The sequence below is a fragment of the Muscardinus avellanarius genome (genome assembly GCF_963383645.1).
Source record: "Muscardinus avellanarius genome assembly, chromosome: 1".
In the NCBI taxonomy this organism is placed as follows: domain Eukaryota; kingdom Metazoa; phylum Chordata; class Mammalia; order Rodentia; family Gliridae; genus Muscardinus; species Muscardinus avellanarius.
Window position 1 is genome coordinate 68,679,671 of NC_137786.1, and position 21,379 is coordinate 68,701,049.

Consider the following 21,379-nt stretch of genomic DNA (forward strand, 5'->3'; position numbering starts at 1 on the left):
GATTAGTCTCTTTATCCATATTATCTTGTCTTATTCAGTGTACTTATATCTCTTTGCTTGACTTGAAACTTAAGAGAAGTAGTTTTAGAGTGGTGAATTTTTAAGCTAATTAACATTTTCTTTTGGATTCTATGGTATTGAAACACAGGACCATTCTGATGGCTACATGTGCAAAACGCATTTCCAAATAAAAAATAGGACTATGGCTTCACATTCAGGAGCATATGCCAGCGTACAGACATGTCTTCCCACAGAGGTGAGTAGTTCAAAGTACAATGTTTGCTTTTTCAGTTTACATAAAGTATAAATTTAAGAAAATTAAATCTGTTTTATATGCTTATAATAAAAAATTAGCTATCATTGGTCCTGGGTCTGTTGTAGGGGGAGGAATGAACATCATTTGTAATGAGGTATTTTCTTCTATAATAATAAAAATAGAAATTGTGATATGTTGTGATCCATGCTGATTCTCTGTTTTTTTTAAATTTTTACTTATTTTTTAAATGTTGATCATATAGAAAATGGCATACATTAACACAGTACTTGGTGTACTCCCACCACCCCCCGCTTCCCTTTTCCCCACTCCCCAAAATGAGTGTCCAGGTTGACCATGCTACATTCATACTTATACACATTCTAATGTAGCTCCTCCAGTTAATCAACCTCAGCCTTCTTCTTCTCCTACCCTTCTTTTCTAGCTTTGCTGAGGTGTTTCCTCTCCATTATCTGGAGTCCTTCTGGTATACCTAATACTCCCTAGTTTGGGCATAGTAGAGAAAACATATGTACCTTCTCTTTCTGTGCTTGGCTGATCTCACTTAACCTAATGTTCTCCAGGTCTTCCTATCTTCTTGTGATTGACATGATTTTGTTCCTCTTTATTGCTGAGTAAAATTCCATTGTATGCATTTCCCATAATTTTGCAATCCATTTATCTGTTGATGAAGACCTACGTTAGTTCCATATTTTGTCTATTAACAAAATGTGCTGCTATGAATATGGATATGCATATATTACTATAATTCTCTGATTTCAACCTGTTTGGACAAATACCCAGGAGAGGTATAGCTGGATCATATGGTGGATCCATTCCCAGTTTTCTAAGGGATCTCCACACTGATCTCCATCATGGCTGAACTAGTTTGCACTCCCACCAACTAGTTTGCACTCCCACTTCTGTAGTGTAAAAGAGGATGTGGGAAAAAACATTTATTGTTATTTGACTTCTTTATGCTTGCCAATTTTCTGCAGTGTTTTTTAACATGAATGGGTGTTTGATTTTGCCAAATGCTTTTTTAGTATATATTGTGATCATGTGATTTTTGTTCTCGGCTCTATGTATGTGGTGAATAACATGTATTGATTTGCATATGTTGAACCAGCCTTGCTTTTCTGGGATGAAACCAAGTTGGTTATGGTATACAACTCTCTTGATATGATTTTGAATGCGTATAGCTAATATTTTGTTTAGAATTTTTACATCTGTGTTTATAAAGGATATTGGTCTGTAATTTTTGTTTCTTGAGGTATCTTTATTTGGTTTTGGTATTAATGTGATACTGGCCTCATAGAAGGAGTTTGGTTTCATCTCTTTTGATTTCCCTGAACAAGTTGTGAAGTATTGGGATTAGTTTTTCACTGAAGGTTTTGTAGAATTCAGCTGGAAACCCATCAGGGCCTGGGCTTTTCTTTGATGGCAGAATTTTTATTGCTGTTTCTATTATTATTATTATTATTATTATTATTTTATTTTTTGCTTTCTTTTGGTTAGTTTAGGTTTGCTATTTCCTCTTGTTTCAATTTACGTAAGTTATATGTGCTTAGAAATCTATCGATTTTTTCCCTTGGTTTTCTGTCTATTATAGTATAAATTTTCAAAATAGTTTCTGATAATCCTTTGAATTTCCCCAATGTTTGTGGTGATGTTCCTTTTCATTTCTAATTTAATGATTTGAATTGATTCTCACTTTCTTTTAGTTAGATTGGCCAGGGGTTTTCCAATCTTATTAATCTTTTTAAAGAATCAGCTTTTTTTTTGTTGATTCTTTAAATTGTTTTTTTATTCTCTATTTCATTTATTTCTGTTCTGATTTTAATTATTTCCTGCCTTCTGCTGGCTTTGGGGTTAGACTGTTGCAGTCTTTCTAAGTTCTTGAGATGTGTCATTAGGTTGTTTACTTGGTGACTCTCTGTTCTTATATGGGCATTTAATGCTATAAAATTTCCTCTTAACACCGCCTTCAGAGTATCCCATAGATTTTGGTATGTTGTGTCTCTATTTTCATTTAATTCCAGGAATTTCTTTATTTCTCCCTTTATTTTTTATCTTACTCATCATTCAATCTCCATGTATTTAAATAGTTTTTTTTTTTTTTTTTGTCTTCCTGTTGTTGATTTCTACTTTCATTAATTGTGGTCTGAAAAAATGCAGGGAATTATTTTACATCTTTTGAATTTGCTGGTGCTTGCTTTGTGGCCCAGGATGTAATGTGATGTATTTTGGAGAAAGTTCCATGGCTGCTGAGAAGAATGTATATTCTGCTCTTCCTGGTTGAAATATTTTGTATATGTCTATTAGGTTCATTTGGTTTATAGTTTTTTTTTTTTTAGTTCTAAAGAGTCTTTACTCATCTTTGCTTGAAAGATCAATCAGTGGCATGAGTGGTGTGTTGACATCTCCCAGTATTATTGCATTTGGGTCTATTTGAGATCTGATGTCCTGAAGGATTTATTTTACAAATGTGGGTACACCCACATTTGGGACATAAACATTTACTATCATTATATCTTCTTGGTGAATTATTCCTTTTAATAAGAGGAAGTGCCCTGCTTTGTCTCTTCTTATGTGTTTCAGCTTAGTCTGTTTTTTTTTTTATATCAACATTGCTATCCCCTGCCCGTTTTTGGTCTCCATTAGCATGATATATATATTTTTCCTTCCTTTCACTTTAAGTCTATGAATGTCTTTGGCTATAAGGTTAATTTCTTGCAAATGGCATATATTTGGATTATGTTTTTTAATTCACACTAACAGTCTATGTCTTTTATTGGTGTGTTAAGACCTTTGACATTCAGGGTTATTATTGAAATATGATATTTATTTCCTGTCATTTTGTGTTCTATCTTCTGTTTGATAAAATGTTATTTCATTTTTGCTTATTTCCCTCACTGATCAACTTCATCTCTTCTCTGTTTCTGAAATTTGCTTCTTTTTTCTTCTTTATGGTTTATTTCTTTAAGTATTTTCTTAGTGTTGACTTTGTATTCATGAATTATTTGAGTTCTTCTTATCTTGAAACACTTTTGTTTCTCCATCAATTTTGAATAATAACTTTGCTGGATATACCAGTTTTGGTTGGAAATTGTTTTCTTCCAGAATCTGGATTATATCATACCAGTCTCTCCTGGCATTCATGACTTGGGTTGTAAAGTCTGGAGTGATTTTTATTCTTTTGCCCATATATGTCACCTGTTATTTTATTCCCACTGCCTTTAAGATTCTTTCCTTAGCCTCTTTGTTGGTCATTTTGATTATTACATGGTGTGGGGAGGTCCTTTTTTGATCTTGTCTTAATGGTGTTCTGTATGTCTCCTGTACATGTATGTCCAAGTCTCTTTCCATGTTTGGGAAATTATCTGAAACTATTTCTTTGAAGAGATTACGAATACCCTTAGTGTGTACCTCTGTCCCTTCTTCAGTGCCTTTTATCTGTAAGTTAGGATGTTTCATGTTGTCCCATAGTTGTTGAATGTTTAGGTTTTCTTGCTCTGATGACTTCTGTATGTTGTTGACTCTGCTTTTGGTTTTGAATGAATTTTCTTCTAATAGTGATAATCTATTTTCCATTTCATCTAATCTTCCAGAATTTCTTTCTATTGCTATCTTCATTTTATTTATTGACTCTTTTATTTAATTAGACTTCTTTCTGATTCTTTCTTAATGTTTTCATTTTCTCTTTCATTTCCTGTACACTTGTTCTGAGGTCTTTCATCATATTGAATATCAGGATTCGGAACTTTCCTTGAATTTCTTGTAGGTCAGTATTCTTGATTTCTCTTATTTCCTTATTGTTCCTAGTTTCCATATTTTCAGGGTTCTCTGGCTTGTTTTTCTAATGTCTTAGCATCTTCTTTTCTGTGTAATCTGTCTGATCCAATCTTATCAGTAGGAATTTAGAGGTGTCAGCAGGTTTGTGCACAGGTAAGCAATGCTTTTTCAATGGTAAGGGTTGCGTAAGGGTGAGGAGTTGGGGTGATGGGTACACGAGTCAGGTAAAGTAGAGATTATGATTAAGTTGAGTAAGGATTTTTGTATAGTAATTATCTGGTTGAAAATGAGAGAAGGTTAGATTGTAGGATTCTTGTAGTTAGTAGAGTATTTAGGTATGGAGGTATGAGATAGCATGAATATAAAACAAGTAAATAGAGTAAGGAAAAAACAGTTTTGAGGGAAGAGAGTAGATAGGCTAGTAGTGTAAGGAAGTTTGTAAAAGGATGGGTTGAAGGAGCAAACAAAAATGCATAAAGTAACAAAACAAGTTACAAAAATTAACAATTATAAATCAAAGACAAAAAAGCAACCAAATGAAAAAAGGTAAAAGAAAAAATAGAAAGAACAAAAATAAAAGAAAAAGAACAAAATGGACTAGCAACAGTGTAAAAAAAACAAACAAAAAAAAACTAGCAGTCCTGCTAATTTACATATATAGGGCCTGGACCCATATAATATCTGTATGTCTGTTCACTGTGATAGATTCTTGAGTATATTCCAATGTCTCTCATTTGTTCCGTAACCTACTGTCAGATTTTGGACCCACTTTATGAGTGTTTGTGCTCTGCACTCTCTGGCTCTGGCTCTGGGCTTTCCTCCCTGAGCTCTATGATCTTAGGTTTTGTGCTCTGCACCTTCCCACCATGGGCCTGTACCTCCCTACCCACTCCAGTAGAGGGCATCCACTGTAGTTTTGGAGTGATCCTCTGTGATCCTCTGCAGGCACTTTGCCTTGAGCACTCTGCCTTTCCTGTATCTCTGGAGGTTCTAACTGGACTACCTCTTGGATGGGCCTCCAGGTTTTAGCTTACCTGGGTCCCATGGCTGCTCTAGGCCACGTATCTTCTACCTCTGCCGAGTAATGAGTAACACAAGCGGTTACCTAGTTGTCCTGCAGGCCGAGTTTCTCGAGGGCTCAGTGAGTCACTGCTAGGTGCCTTCTCTGGTGAATGCATGGGCTTTTGGATTTTTTTTTCTGTGTCCCTGAAGCATGGTGCTGATCACTTAAGATGTTGGAGCTCTGCCACTGCTTTTTGCACTTCAATTTCTTATATTATTTGTTGGGATTTCTTGGGGTTGTAGTGCTAGAGCCGGCAGCACTGGAGCCAGCAATCATGGTTCAGGCTGGTGGCCAGAGATGGTGCTGGCTGTCACACCAGGTCCATTGTGCAGTTCAGGCATTTTGAAGTGGATCTTGCATTAAGACTACTAGATTTTCTTTCACCGTGGTTCCCATTTGTGTTTTGGTTTGTGAGTATCTTCTGCTGCTTTGTTTATTTTGTTTGTCAAGATGCTGCCTTCTCGGTAGTTGAACTTTGTTTGTTCCAGCTACTGAGATGTGCTGCATCCCGTAGTCGCCACTTTGAATATCATGCTGATTTTATTTGATTATAGTAAGCCCATTCACAATTTTGGTTTCTTTTGGATCAGAAAACCACAGATATATTCTGTTGTCTTCTGATTTTCCTCAGAATTATACATATCTATCCTTAGTCTGCTTAATACTTGACTATAAAAACTCTTTGCTTAGTCCACATTTATTTTCCCTAGCTACTTGAGATCATATGCTGAATCTGGGTATTATTCCTTAGAGAATTTGAACCTTGACTTGAGAAACTTACTAAATTAAATATTATTAAGTTGCCAATAGCTTTGTGGCTTTCTGGGATATTTTAGTTTCTTTTTATAAAAATGCAAACTAGTAATTCTAGTACTGGGTAGGGTGAGATAGGATGATCACAGTTTTGAAGCCAGGGTCTTAATGAGACTCTGTTTCAAAATAAAAATGGCTGGGGTGTAGCTCAGTGGTAGAATGCCCTTAGGATCAATCCCTAGTACCACACATGCATGAAAATAGTCTTATCATAGTTCTCATTGTTAACAAATTTTGTGTATATCCATTGTAAAAAAAAAAAGATAAATATGTAAAAAGGTCAAAAAATCTTCCATATACCCATTGATAGGTAACCACTATTTCATTTTTTAATTCTTTTTGCCATCCTGGGGATGTAACCTAGGGATATTCTACCTCCAAGCTACACTCCTATCCCTATTTTTAAAAATTATTTATTTTGAAACAAGGTCTCACTAAGTTGTGGAGGGCCTCACTGAGTAGCTGAGGCTGTCCATGAACCAAAATCCTCCCGTCTCAGCCTCCCAAGTACTGGGATTACAAGCATTTTTCACACTTGTAATAGAGGTTATCTATCTTATAAATAGATAGCCATTATTTTAATAAATATCATTCAACATTTCTGTCATGTACATTGTTTTTGCCATGAACAAGTGTATCATGACTATATTTCAATGTCAGCAAATGCAGAATTCTAGAATTCTGTTTAATAGTTCATGACATTTTATTCTATGAATGCACCATAGTTATGTGGAGCTCATACTGAAGAAAAATACTTGAGTTTTGACAAGATTGGTTTGAACCTAATTATTTGAGCACAAAGGAAGAAATTATTAATGCTTGAATTCTGAGCATCCTGATAAATTGGATGGGGAGGTATTTTTATGTAGAAAGAAATCTTTTGGCTGGGTGTGGTGGTGCATGTTTGTGATCCCAGTATTTGGGAAGCTGAGACAGAAGGATTGCAGGTTTGTCCCTAGCCTTAACAATTTAGTGAGATTCTCAGCAACTTAGTGAGAACCTGTTTCAAAGTAAAAAATAAAACAGGGCTGAGGGTATAGTTCAGAGGAAGAATGCCCCTGATTTAAAATTCAGTACCACATACATGTGTACACACACACACACACACACACACACACACACACACACACACACCACATACGAAAGAAAGAAGAAAAAGAGAAAGAAAGAAAGAAAAAAGAGAAAAAGAACTCTTTCTCATGATCTGTTAAATCAGACATTAGTCCTTTCTGCTTGTGCACAATGCTGTTTTAGAAATATATTTTTCCAATATAATTTGATTTACAAGTTATTGTTGAGGGCATTGTGCTTGTGCTTGGTGGTAAGCTAAGTGCCCCAGAGTGAGTGCTTGACTCTTGATTATTGCTTCATGGTTCAAATAACCAACATTAAATCTGAAGCCAAGCATGTTAGGAAACTTTTCAATTCATTATATATTCACTTAAAATGTTAAAAAATTAACATAGAAATGATGATTTAAAAGATGAATTACCAATTTTTGTCTAACAAGTTGGCAGAGATTTTAAAAGCACTAAAAAGTGGTGTTGACAGTGTGAGGGAGCTGACACTTTCTGGTTGATGTTTAACTTTACAAAGTTTAAAGTTGTGCACATGCTATGAACGGTCTGTTCTAGTTCTAGAAATTTAGCCTTATAAAATATAAAAATTTCCAACATTTTTTATTTCTAACATTTTCTAACAAATTTCAACATACAGAAAATTTCAGGGAACATTCATATACCGTTTATCACCTACGTTCTGCCATTAATATTTTTCTGTTTTTTTTATTAATACCTACCTATCTGTCAATATATATTATTAAATTCTTTTTTTTTTTTTTTTTTTTTGGTGGTACTAGGGTTCCTGGAAACCCTTCTACCTCCAGGCTACATTCCCAGATTCCCAGACCTATTTTATACTTTTTATTTGGAAACAGGGTCACCTAAGCCAGTGTGGCTGGCTTCAAACCTGCGTGATCCTCCTGTCTCCACCTCCCAAACACGGGGAATACAAGCGTGCACCATCAAGCCCAGCTAAATTTTCTTTCTTTTTTCTTTTTTTGGTCCTGGGGATTGGACCCATGGATTCTCACCTGCTAGGCAAGTGCTGTACCACTGAGCTGCATTTCTAGCAATTTTATTTTATTTTGAGACAGTTTTCTAAGTTTCTCAGGTTATCCTCCAACTTTTGATCATCCTGCCTTAGCTTCAAGTAGCTGAAAATACAAGTGTATGCCACCATGCCAAGAAATACTTTTTTTTTTTTTGGGTGGTACTGGGGTTCCTGGAAGCCCTTCTACTTCTGGGCTACACTCCCAGACCTATTTTTACATTTTTTATTTGGAAACAGGGTCTCCTAAGCCAGCGCGCATGGCTGGCTTCGAACCTGCGCGATCCTCCTGTCTCAGCCTCCCAAGCGCAGGGATTACAAGCGTGCGCCACCACACCCGGCTTGAAATACTTATTTTTAACACAATACTCTTGCATCAAAATAAGTTGCACATAAATACTCATAATCAAAAATGTGTACAAAAATTTGCCTGCAAGTGTATTAATCTTACTAGTATTATAATAGGAAAAAATGGAAACAACCATAATGAACAACACAACAATAATGAACTGGTTAATTAGGGCACATCTCTGTGATAGACATAGTCATTAAAATGATGCTCTAGGTGACTAATATTACAAGGGTCAAACCTTCATATTAAGTGAGAAAGTAGACTTTTTTGATATAAACAATGGAATCCAAAAGCTACACATGGTGTTCTATACCTGTTATACTAGTACTTGGGGGGGCTGAGACAGGAGAATTGCAGGTTTGAGGCCAGCCTAAGCAATCTAGTGAGACCCTCAGCAACTTAGAAAGATCTTGTTTCAAAACAATAAATAAATAAAAATGGCTGGAGATGTAGTTAATAGGTAGAACCCCCCAGGTTTCAATCCACTGTACAATACCCACAAAAAGAATTTGAGAATAAGGAATAATTAATATCATTTAAACTATTTATTGACTATGATGACTTCAAATATTTTTAAATTTATCTCTTCAAAGACTAAAGCCTATAACTATTTTATCTCATGAAATTATTTAAATAAACAATAAACAATAGAGAAATGTGTAAAAGTCTCTGGGATCATATTTTCTTGGCCTAGTGATTTTATTTAGACTCACCATCCATCCTCATAAGGTACCTTTACTACTGAAGTTTTCATAAGCATATCCTTTTGGCCCTTCCCAAACAATAGAGGAAGATTTTAAAGTTCAAACTAAGACAGGACAGTACCCAGTACTTCATCTTTGGTATCTTCTGCTTTCCTCCCACCACCAGCAGAAACAGTAATTGAAAGTTTATAAATACATGCATAGATATGCACATATAAGACCTAGAAATTGTTTTACTCTTTCAATCAGGTAAAATTTTCTTAGATTTTTTTTTCAGAGTTGGGGGTTGAACCTAGGGCTTTGGACATGCTAGGAAAGTGTTCTACAACTGAGCTACATCATTAGCCCCTTTTACCTTATTTTGAGAGAAGATCTTGCAGAGTTGCCCAGGCTGACCTTGAAGTTATGACCTTCTGAAGTAGCTGAAATTATAGGTATTTTCTCATAACAATTAATTGCTTACTTTGTTGTAGAATGTAATGAACATAAACTACTACTAATGATAATGCAATATCTCATAATCATGCAATAAAGAGCAGAATGTGAGTGGAGAAACAAGAAGGAGACTCCGTAACTTCATTCTTTATCACATTTGGTTCTTGCCTTTTAGAGACTGAAAATAACTTACAAGTTAGAAGATAACTGTTTTTTCAATCATGAATAGCAGTTTCTCAGAGAGTATAGTCCAGAGATAATTGGGAATGACTCTTACTAAAAAATAGTGGTAGACTAATTATAACATCAAATGAATTTAATTTGAACTGTATATATAATATTTCGCTTTTTTAGACCAATACTTGTCAGTTGTATTCCAAGTCTTTTCTTTCTTCATCAGATTTATTTATTTATTTATTTATTTATTGCAGTACTAGGGTTGGAACCCAGGGGCATTGTACCTCTGAGCTACACCCCCGCCCTATTTTTTAGTCATTTTATTTTATTTTATTTTTGGTGGTACTGGGGTTCCTGGAAGCCCTTCTACCTTAGGGCTACACTCCCAGACCTATTTTATACTTTTATATTTGGAAACAGGGTCTCCCAGGCCAGCGCGGCTGGCTTTGAACCTGCGCGATCATCCTGTCTCCGTCTCCCAAGCGCAGGGACTACAAGCGTGCGCCACCACGCCTGGCTAGTCCTTTTATTTTTTAAAGAAAGGTCTATGTGAGTTGTGAAGGGCTTCTCTAAATAGCTGAGGCTGTCTGGTGAAATTGGTCAACCTGGAAAGCCTTAAGCTTCTTTCCCTTTAGTGGAGTATTCAATGATGGAGAAGATAGCCTTCTCTTTGGATCAGTGATTATAGACTGAAATGCCCAGATATTTAAGGCAGCTGGGCAGATGATTACTGAATGAAGTGGGCAATTAGTGAATTTGACAAGGTAGGGGCTATGTGGAAGTGGAAAGGGCATACCTCCTGCTAAGGGCCCTCAATATGCTGTTCTACGTACATTTTTAAGAGGAGGCCCAGATTGGGAGCTTTGTATGTTAGAGTTAAAAAAAAAAAAAAATCCTGTGAAGTCCAAATTGACTATCTGTAGGCTGCAAATAGTCATCAAACCTTCAGTTATAATCTCTAGTTTCAAATATTTAAGAAAGGATTCTTGCATTGTACAGAAGACATAACTAGGAGATCTCTAAATTATTTAAAAAATGTAATGACCAGTAAACTATATATATATATATATATATATATATATATATATATATGTAGAATGCCTCTGTTAATAGCTATTAAATTTAAAAAATTGGCTTTGTATGATGTAGAAAATCAACTTACTTCCCTGGTCTATCCTGAACCAGCAGTTTTGATTGTAGAAAGATAGTTGGATTCATAATTTTTATGCCTAAGAGATTATCTATAATATTTTACAGACAATCATATGGTTTAAAAATCAAAGCAAAATATAATGGAAAGTGAAGTTATTTGTAAAAGTCATAATCTCTATTCTCTTTGAATTTTCTTTATATAATTAAAAAATAGTTAAAAGAATGAGATGACAATCAGAAATCTAATCTACTAAATACATTGGGGTGTCTTTTAGTACTAACTTGGGAAAACAGGAATTCTTATAGGTTAATTGTATTAGATAAGACATTTTTGAGAGTTTTTATGGGCTGGGTGTAGCTCAGTGGTAGAGTGCCTGTTTAGCAAGCACAAGGCCTATGTGTTTAATCCCAAAAACCAAAACCAACCTTCCTGTAGAAAGAGAGAGTAGGAGAGAGAGTAGGAGAGAGAGTAGGAGAGAGAGTAGGAGAGAGAGAGAGAGAGAGAGAGAGAGAGAGAGAGAGAGAGAGAGAGAGAGAGAGAGAGAGAGAGAGAGAGAGAGAGAGAGAGAGAGAGAGAGAGAGAGAGAGAGAGAGAGAGAGAGAGAGAGAGAGAGAGAGAGAGAGAGAGAGAGGAGAGGGAGAGGGAGGGAAAGAGAGAGAGAGGGATTTTGCTTGTGGTATTTCTGAATTTTTGAAGTAATAAGAAAGGCTATGGGATTTCAGAAATATTTTATTTATACATTGTAGTCATACATCTTAATGGGATAAAAGATTCGTGTAGATATATATGTACACATCAACAATTAGCCCCTACCCGATCCCCACACCATTCCTTTCACATCTCTCCTTCCCATGCTTGGCTTAATGATTGACTTTGATATGTTTACTTAAGTACATTATGTGCTTTAGGGAATTTTCCTCTTCCCCCTTCCATTCCCTACTCTAGTTTTCCTTATTTGCTCCTCTATAGGATCTCCTTCTTCATCTAGAGTTCCTCCTGTTACCCATTTCTCCTTAGCATTTGCATATTAGGGAAAGCATCCAATTTCTTCTTTTTTGTGAATAATGAATCTCACTTAGTATAATATCCTACAATTCTATTCATTTCCCTGTAAATGCTGTAATTGTGTTTTTTTTTATGGCTGAGAAAAGTTCAGTTGTGTACATATCCCCCAGTTTTATAATCCATTCATCTGTTGATGGACATCTTGGCTGGTTCCATAGTATGGCATTGGTTAATTATGCAGCTATGAACATAGATACACATGCATTATTTTGGTAGTTTGGTTTCCTTTCTTTTGGGTAGATACCCAGAGGTGGTATTGCTGGATCAAATGGTAAGTTTGTTCCCATTTTTCTGAAGATGCTCCATACTGTTTTCCAAAGTTGTTGCACTAATCTGCAATCCCACCAACAATGTGTTAGTGTTCCCATTTATCCACATCCTTGCCAGCATTTGTTGTTGTTTGTGTTTTGAATGATTGCCATTTTAGTAGGAGACATCTCAGGCTTGTTTTGATTTGTATCTCTCTGATTTCAAATGTGATTGGAATTTTTTATGCATTTATTGGTCATTTGAATTTCTTCTTTTGGGAAGTATCTGTTTAGTTCACTTGCCCATTTTTTGATTGGGTTATTTTTTTTAATTGCTGAGTTTCTTAAGTTCTCTGTATATTCTAGATATTAGTCCTCTATTGAAGGAGTAGTTGGCAAAAATCTCCCATTCTGTTTTCTCTTAATTGAGGTTCATGACAGTTTCCTTTGCTGTACAGAAACTCTTCAGTTTCATGCAATCCCACGTATTAATTTGCCTTTTAGTCTTGTGCCTTGGGGTCTTGTTGAGAAAGATTTTACCTGTACCTATGCGTTGCAGTGTTAGACCTATGCCCTCTTCAAGGAGCCTCAGCATCTCTGGCCTAAATTATATTAAGATGAATCACATGGATTAATTTTTATATGCTGAATCAGCCTTTCATCCCTGGGATGAACCCTTCCTGGTCATGGTGTATGATTTTCTTGATATGGTTTTGGATGTGTGTTGCTAGTATTTTGTTTAGCAGTTTTGTATCCAAGTTCATCAAAGATATAGGCCTGAACTGTCTTTATTTGGTTTTGGTATTAATGTGATGTTGGCTTCATAGAATGTATTTGGAAGAGTCCCGTTTTTTTTTTTTTTTTCCCCTCTATTTCATGAAGTAGATGGAGGAGTATCAAATTAGCTCTTCTATAAAGATTTGCTAAAATTCACTTGGGAATCCATCTGGTTCTGGACTTTTCTTTGAAGGTAAACTCTTTTGCTGTTTCAATCTCTTTGATTGCAATTAGTTGGTTTAAATTTTCTATATCATCTTGACTCAGTTTAGGAAGGTTGTATTTATATAGAAAGTTTTCAATTTCCTACAGATTTTTCATTTGTTGGAGTATAGTTTTTCAAAGTAGTTTCTGATAATCCTATGGATTTCTACACTGTCAATAGTGATATCTTCTTTTTCAACTATTATATTCATAATTTGGGTTGATACTTTTTTATAGTTAAGTTGGCTAGTTATCTATCTTGTTAAGTTTTTCGAGAAACCAGCTTTTGGTTTTGTTGATTTTCTGTATTTTTTTTTAATTCTCTACTTTGTTTTTTTTTTTTTTAATTTTATTTTATTGGTGTACTGTATTCATACATCATAGTGGGATACAAACTTTTGTAGACATACATGCACACATTGCCCAGTCAGCCCCCACCCGATCCCCACCCCATTCTCTCCCCATCCCTCCTTCCCATGCTTGACTTAGTGGTTGACATCTAGTATTATAGCAATTTATCCAAAATTAAAAATGATAATCTCACATAACAGTTTCATTTGTCTGATACCAAGCGTTTGATGATTTAAAGATAGCATTTCAATATTTCTTTTTGCTTTCTTTCTTACTAGAGCATATTTTTTTCTGTTTTTTTTTTTAGGTGAAACTATCATATATTTATATATTTATTTTTCAGAAAGAAATCTATCCTACTATGGAATATGAATTCTAGATACCCAAAACGATCTTGAAAAAGAACAAAGCTAGCAGATATATATTTTCTGATTTCAAACCATATAAGGCTACAATAATTGAAACATTGTAGTACTGTTCTAAAGGCAGATATATAGACCATTGGAGTTAAATACAAGCCTAGAGCTAAATTCTTCCCTATATTGTCAAGTTATTTTTGACAAGGTTTCCACGAACATTTGGTGGTGGAAATAATAATCTTTTAACTAAATATTGTTGAAAAATAATAATTACATGGAAAAGAATAAAATTGGACCTTTACCTAATCCCATATACAAGTATTAACTCAAAATAGATAAAAGACCTAAATATAAATCTTAAGACTATAAACTTTTAGGAGAAAATCTGGGTCATAAAACCTCACAACATTGAAATTGGCAGTGATTTCTTGGATATGATTTCAATGGCACAGGCAACAGAAGAATATACAAACTCCCTAAAAAATAAAAGAAAATATTGTATATCCAAAGACAATGTAAACAGAGTTAAAAGTTACTAATAGAATTGGATAAAATATTTCCAAATGCTATATCTGAAGGTATATTAATATTCCAACTAGAAATCCTAAAAATTAACAACAATAAAGGCAAACAATACAACTTAGAGATAGGTAAAAGACTAACATAAATAATGAATCTCCACAGATAACCAATCTTAGTTGTCTGTTGGATGGAAACTCTTGTTTCTCTGGTTCTGGTGAGTGTTACCTATTTCTTCTTTGTAGTTAATCTCTTTGAGTATTTTCTCTAGTGCAGGTTTTGAAGACATAAATTCCTTCAGTTTCTGTTTGTCATGGAAGCTTCTTATTTCTCCATCTAATTTGATAGAAAGTTTTGCTGGATAGGAAATTTTTGGCTGGAAGTTGTTTTCTTTCAGAGTTTGGAATATGTTACTCCAAGCCCTTCTGGCTCTCATGACTTGGTTTGGGAAGTCTTGAGTGATTCTAATTGGTTTGCCTCTGAATGTCACTTGGCCCTTTGTTTTGGTTGCCTTTAAGATTCTCTGCTTGGCTTCCACATTGGTCATTTTGACAATTATATGGCGTGGGGATCCTCTTCTCCGATCCTGTCTAAAGGGAGTTCTATAAGTTTCCTGGATCTGTGTATCAACCTCTTGCTCTATATTTGGAAAATTTTCTGCTATTACTTCCTTGAAGAGATTGTTGATCCCTTTGGTATCACTTTCTTTTCCTTCCTCTATTCCAATTATTCTTAGGTTAGCTCTCTTAAGATGGGCCCATATTTCTTCAATGTCAGATTCCTGCTGTTGGATATTTTTTTCTAGATTAGAAACTATGCATTCATTTTTGGATTGCTCATCTTCTAAGAGCGAGATTCTGTTCTCCATGTGGTCTAATCGATTGTTTGTGCTTTGAATTGAGGCCTTTACTTCATTAATTGCATCCTTTATCTCTTTTTGGCTCTCTCTGAGTTCTTTTCGAAGCACCTCTATTATTTCTACAGTTATTTTCCTGATTTGATCTTCTAGAAATCTCTGATTTTCTGTTTTATCAGGTTCTGATGTTGTGGGGTTGTGCACATTCATTACTCCAGTGTTATTCCTCTTTCCCATGATTTCGGAGGTTTGTGCCTTCTCTGGGTTCTTCCCTTGGGTCACTATGGCTTCACTTAAGGTGCTCTGGATCTCGAGTCTGTAGTATCTCAGACCCCACTACTCCTTTACTGGGTTGTATCACAGAGTCTCCGACCCAGGGAGTCGATAGAGGCTGCTTTAAACTATGGGGGGTGCCAGGTTGCACGTTCTCCTATGGTGTGATATCTCTGCCACCACCACTCCCTCACTGGGTCAAGTCCCAGGAGGCCCAATACTGCGATTTCTCCTCTGTGGCCCGCAATTTGACTCACTGTTCTTGAGTACGCAGATGTAGTTGTACTGGACTCGGTGAATTCACTGCTGCTGCTGCCGCCGGTGGCAATATGGTGCCTCTGCCACGCCCTCGGCCATGAGGCTGGCGTATTTTTTCTTCTCTGGTTTTGATTTCCACTCTGAATCCCTGCAGCGTGTGCTGAGCTCAGCCACTGGGAGCTTTAAATGCTGTCTGCGCTGAAAGATCCCGCCTGGCTGTTCCGCAGCGGCTCACCTGGCTTGCTGTAGCCTTCCGTTGAGTTTGCTGCTGCCGCCGGCAGTATGGCGCTGCTGCCGCGTCCTCGGGCGCGTGTGTCTCCTCTGTGGCCCTGAGCTCTGTTCTCAGTCCGCTTTCTCTCTGGAGCCTGGTGGTTTTTTTTGTTTTTCTGGTGATGGTGTTTTCTGGCTATGAAAGGCGCTCTTTTTGTGGTAATGGAGATTGGTTGTTAGCGGGACTCTTAAGCCCCGCTTTTCTCGGTCGCCATCTTCCCGGAAGTCTTAATTCTCTACTTTGTTGATATCCACTCTGATTTTAATAATTTCCTGCCTTCTACTGGCTTTGTGGTTAGATTGTTCCTGTTTTTCAAGGGCTGTGAGGTATGTCATTAGATTATTTATTTGATAATTTTCTATTTTTCTTATGTGAGCACTCAGTGCTATAAATTTTTCTCTTAATACTGTCTTCAAAGTGTCCCAGAGGTTTTGTATATCTATTTTCATTTGTTTCTAGAAATTTCTTGATTTCACGCCTTACTTCTTCTATGACCCATTCTTCATTTAGGAGTATTGTGCTCAGTCTCCATGTGTTCATGTGGTTTCTCTGAGTCTTCTTATAGTTGATTTCTAATTTTATTCTCTTATGGTCTGAAAAGACACAGGGAAGTATGTCACAATTTTTGAATTTTCTAGTGCTCACTTTCTGGCCCAGGATGTGATCTATTTTGGAGGAGGTTCTGTGAGCAGCTGAGAAAAATATCAACTCTGCTGTAGTTGGATGACATATTTTCTATGTGTCTGACAGGTCCATTTGATTAATGGTCTTCTTTAGGTCCAAGGCATCTTTACTGTCCTTTTGTCTAGAAGATCAATCTAATGGTGTGAGAAGGGTGTTGAAGTCTCCCAGTATTATTGCATTGGGATTTATTAGTGACTTAATATCACAAAGAGTTTGTTTTATAAAAGTAGCTGCACCTAAGTTTGGAGCATAAATGTTGATTATTGTTAATTACGCTTGCTGGATTGTTCCTTTTATCAGTAAAAAATGACCTTTATCTTTTCTAATAAACTTGGACTTAAAGTCTAACTTATCTGGTATCATAGTTGCTACTCATGCTTGTCTTCGAGTTCCATTGTCATGGATTACCTTGTTCCAGCCCTTTACCTTAAGTTTGTTACTATCTTTACTTGTATAGTGTGTTTCTGACAAGCAGCAGATAGGTGGGTTCTCATTTTTGCCACTTTATTTCTTTTTACTAGAGAATTAAGTCCATTTACATTCACTGTGATTATTGACAGATGATTTTTAATTTTTAATATGTTGAGATTTTACTTCTGTTTAAAATACTGTTTGTTCTTCTTTGGTTAGTTGTGGATGGAAATTCTTGTTTCTCTGGTTCTGGTGTGTATTACTTATTTCTTCTTTGTAGTTACTTTCTTTGAGTATTTTCTCTAGCGCTGGTTTTAAAGACATAAACTCCTTCAGCTTCTGTTTGTCATGGAAGATTTTTATTTCCACATCTAATTTGAGAGATAGTTTTGCCGGGTAGGAAATTTTTGGCTGGAAGTTGTTTTCTTTCAGAGTTTGGAATATGTTACTCCAGGCCCTTCTTGCTTTCATGCATTGGTTTGGGAAGTCTGGAGTGATTCTAATTGGTTTGTCTTGAATGTCACTTTGTCTTTTGTTTTTATTGCCTTTAAGATTCTCTCCTTGGCTTATGCATTGGTCATTTTGACTATTATGCGGTATGGGGAACCTTTTCTCTGATCTTGTCTAAAGGGAGTTCTATAAGTTTCCTGTACCTGTGTGTCGATCTCTTGCTCTATGTTTGGAAAATTTTCTGCTATTGCTACTTTGAAAGTTTGTTGACCCCTTTGGTTTCACCTTCTTTTCCCTCCTCTATGCCAATTATTCTTAGTTTAGCTCTTTTAAGATGGGCTCATATTTCTTCAATGTCCAATTCCTGCTGTTGAATAGTTTTTTCTAAGTTATAAACTATGTGTTCAATTTTGGAGTGATCATCGTCTAGGAGCAAAATTCTATTCTCCATGTTGTCTAATTGATTGTTTATCGTTTTGAGTAGATGCCTTTACTTCAATTATTGGATACTTCATTTCTTTTTCAGACTTTCTAAATTATTTTTGGAGTTTTTCTGTTATTTCTACAGTTACATTCTTGATTTTACCTTCTGGAGATCTCTGCAATTCTGTGTCATCAGGTTCTATTATTTTGGTGTTGTGGGAGCTTATTGCTTCCTTGTTCCTCCTTCTCATGGTTTCAGAAATATATATCTGTTGCTTTTAATAGATTTTTCTCCATCTCTATGTGTCAGCTGGTATATCCAAGGGCAGGTTGAATTGTATTCAACAATGAAGGTTAAGTAAGGAGGGAAATGAAGGAGTAATTGGAAGAATAGGGTAAAGTCTCAGGGTCAAAAAGAATTAGAATATGAATTTGGACATGTAGTATATACTATAGATTAGAAATAGTAAATATATAGTAGTATTCTAGTAACCAATATAGAGTTTCTGCTATAGTGATATGAAGTGGATTTAATACAAGTCAAGAGAGAAATAAAAAGAAGAAAAAAGATAGAAAAGGAATAGTGAGAAGAAAGGAGGTATGTACAATGGAAGAAGCTTGGGATAGGGTTTGGGAAAAGGGTAAAAAGAAAGATAACAAAAACAAACATACAAAAAATCAACCAGGCATATACACTCACACACACAAAAAGTACAAAAAACCAAATCAACACTAACAATAAATTAAAGCAACTCTACAATTAAATGACTCTTCAGCAGATAGTTCCTCTGCAGTCTCTCTTTGTGCAGATACTGAGTGCCACTGGCACCTTCTCCACTGTTCGTCTGGATCTATGAGTCTTTTTCAGACTATGCAGATGGTCAGTATCATTGGGGCTGGATTTAGTATTAAGCACAGGTCACCCTTCATGCTTTTCACAGGTTTGGAGTCTCGGTCTCTCCTTGCCACCATTGGTGGCATATGACTCCGAGATCAAACTCAATGTAGGAGTCTCTGTACTTCACAGCTAGGGCTGGGCTGTTATGGCTTCTTACCATCCACCATGATTGAGAGGTCTGTGGTGATCCTGGAGATCCTACTAGTTGGGTCTAGTGTTAAGCATAGGACTCCCCCAACACTTTCCACTGATCAAAGCCTGAGTCTGTCTGAGCTTCTGTTATGTCCAACACCAGACCCCACTCCCACTTTTTCTGGATTGTATCATAAAGTCTCAGGCCCGTGGAGTTTATCGGAGCTGTGAGAGCCCCTAGGTGCACCTGGTTGGGCGTTTTCCCACGGGAACCGTGACTTCACTTACGGTGTCATTGAGCACTGCTCTGGATCTCTTGAGGGTATGGTACTCTCTGCCACCACTATTCCTTCACTGGGCTGAATGACAAAATCTTAGACTTAGGAAGTTTTTCATGTCTGTGTGAGTGCCCGGGGACACTGTGCTGGGAGTTCTCCTGTGGGGATCTCACTTTCACTTATGATTTTGGTGTGTGCTGGTCTGGATCTCTGGTGGGCATGGTGAGCGTGGCTGCCACTGGCATGATGGTGCCATCATAGCACCCTCAGCCACAAGGTTGATGAGTTTCTTTCCTGGTGTTGAGCTCTGCTGTAGATCCCTGAAGGGCATGCTCCTGGAATTTGTAGCAGGTCTTTGCACAGGAAAAACTGATGACTTACAACCCATCAGTTTGCAGCTGCTCACTTTAGATCATTGTTTTCATTTTTGTCTCTGGAGTGTGGTGCTGTGAGGCAAGACTGCACCAGTATGGTGTCTACTGCCACAAGGCAGGTGAGTTTCTTTTCTGCTTTCTGGTCAGTCTTCTAATCTTTTTTTTCTCTGTCCCTTGTATTTATCACTTTTATTCCTCTACTGATAGTATTTTCTGGCTTTGTAGAGCACTGTTTTTGAGGCAATGGAGATTGTCAGCAGGACTCATAAGCAGTGCTTCCTTTGGTTGCCCTTTTCCAAACATTTGGTCGCCATCTTCCATACATTTTAATGGAGTTCAAGATGGCATACATGCATACATCACTTAATTAGCCCTTAGTGGCAATTTTTTGAACAAGATAATTTCTTTACCAATGACCAAAGGAAATTTATTGCATTGATCTAAAATCTTATAAATGAAAATTTTCAACATGAGTCAACATCAACACTCATCTTTGGGATATCTTATTTGATACGAAACTTATTTCCAAAAATTGGTGTTGGTGATAATAATTCACTTTTTTGATATGATTTTTGGTTTAACTAAATACTTTTCTTGGAGAAATTGAGATATGATTATTTATCATTAGTGGAAAATGATTATCAACTGTTCTATTTTCTTGAAAATGAGCATATTGCAGAAAGTCCTTACTTATATAAATAAAACAATAATTTGGGAATAGAAGTGGGAGCACAAGATCTGTATTCCAATTAGATAATTTTTGATGAAAATTAGTCATTATTAATCTTTATATATAAAGAAGAAAAAGAAGAAAAAAACTTGGAAAATATCTTTAAAAATTCTAAATAAACTTCTGGCTAATAAATATTAGAGAGACTAGAGGGGATAAAAAAGGCATACACTTTTTATTATGTTTAGTCCCAACCCATTCAATCAACAAAAGTGAGATGAGCATGGGAATATGGATATTTATGACAATCAGCAAAATAAAAATTATTAATGGATGTTTAAAAGAAGTAAACATTTATAAGTCTTTTCTTTCTTTTTTGTGGTTTACTGGGAATTAAACTCAGGGTCATCCTACCTCTAACCTACACTCCTTTCTTTCTTTTTGTTTTATTCTTTACTTTTGAAACAGGATCTCACTAAAGTGTGGAAGGCCTCACTACGTATCTGAGGCTGGTCTCAAATCTGTGATTCCTGTCTCTCAGCCTCCCAAGTACTGAGATTATAAATTTGTGCCACCACACCTGGGCATAAGTCTTTTCTATAGGCTTTTCTAACTGACATTGCTTTGTGTTTTGTTTTTGTCTCTAACTTCTTAATTTATGAAATTTTGAATCATTTTTATAAAATAGAGATGGCCCAGATATAGCTTTTTGATAAACACAATTCAGATACCCATACATATTTACTGTAAGTTGGTCAACAATTTCAATATTATTGGAGTTTGGATTATTTTTTCTTAAGTTGGATGACTAAAGTTTCATTTCTTCCATTTGTAGATGTATCAGAAATGGATATCGAGCATATTTTATTTATTCATTTACTATCCTTGTTACTTTAGAGCCTGAGGTTGCATTTTCAGATTACATTTTTAAAAAACTATGAAATGATAGAGCCATAAAAATCATACTAGTATGCTACCAGAAAAAAGATTTTGTCCTAGGGCATTGTAGTTCACTAACTGAGAC

At 36.0% G+C, this 21,379-nt stretch overlaps 1 protein-coding gene across 1 annotated transcript in view; it reads left to right on the forward strand.

Annotated features, from left to right (window-relative positions):
- ATG10 (autophagy related 10) overlaps positions 1-21,379 on the forward strand; it is a gene marked incomplete at both ends in the record, with an annotated part of 296,512 nt that overhangs the window by 66,622 nt on the left and 208,511 nt on the right. Inside the window, one exon of the mRNA XM_080706420.1 lies at positions 149-256. Within this exon, the coding sequence (XP_080562546.1) occupies positions 149-256 (108 nt within the window). The remainder of the gene's footprint in view (positions 1-148; positions 257-21,379) is intronic.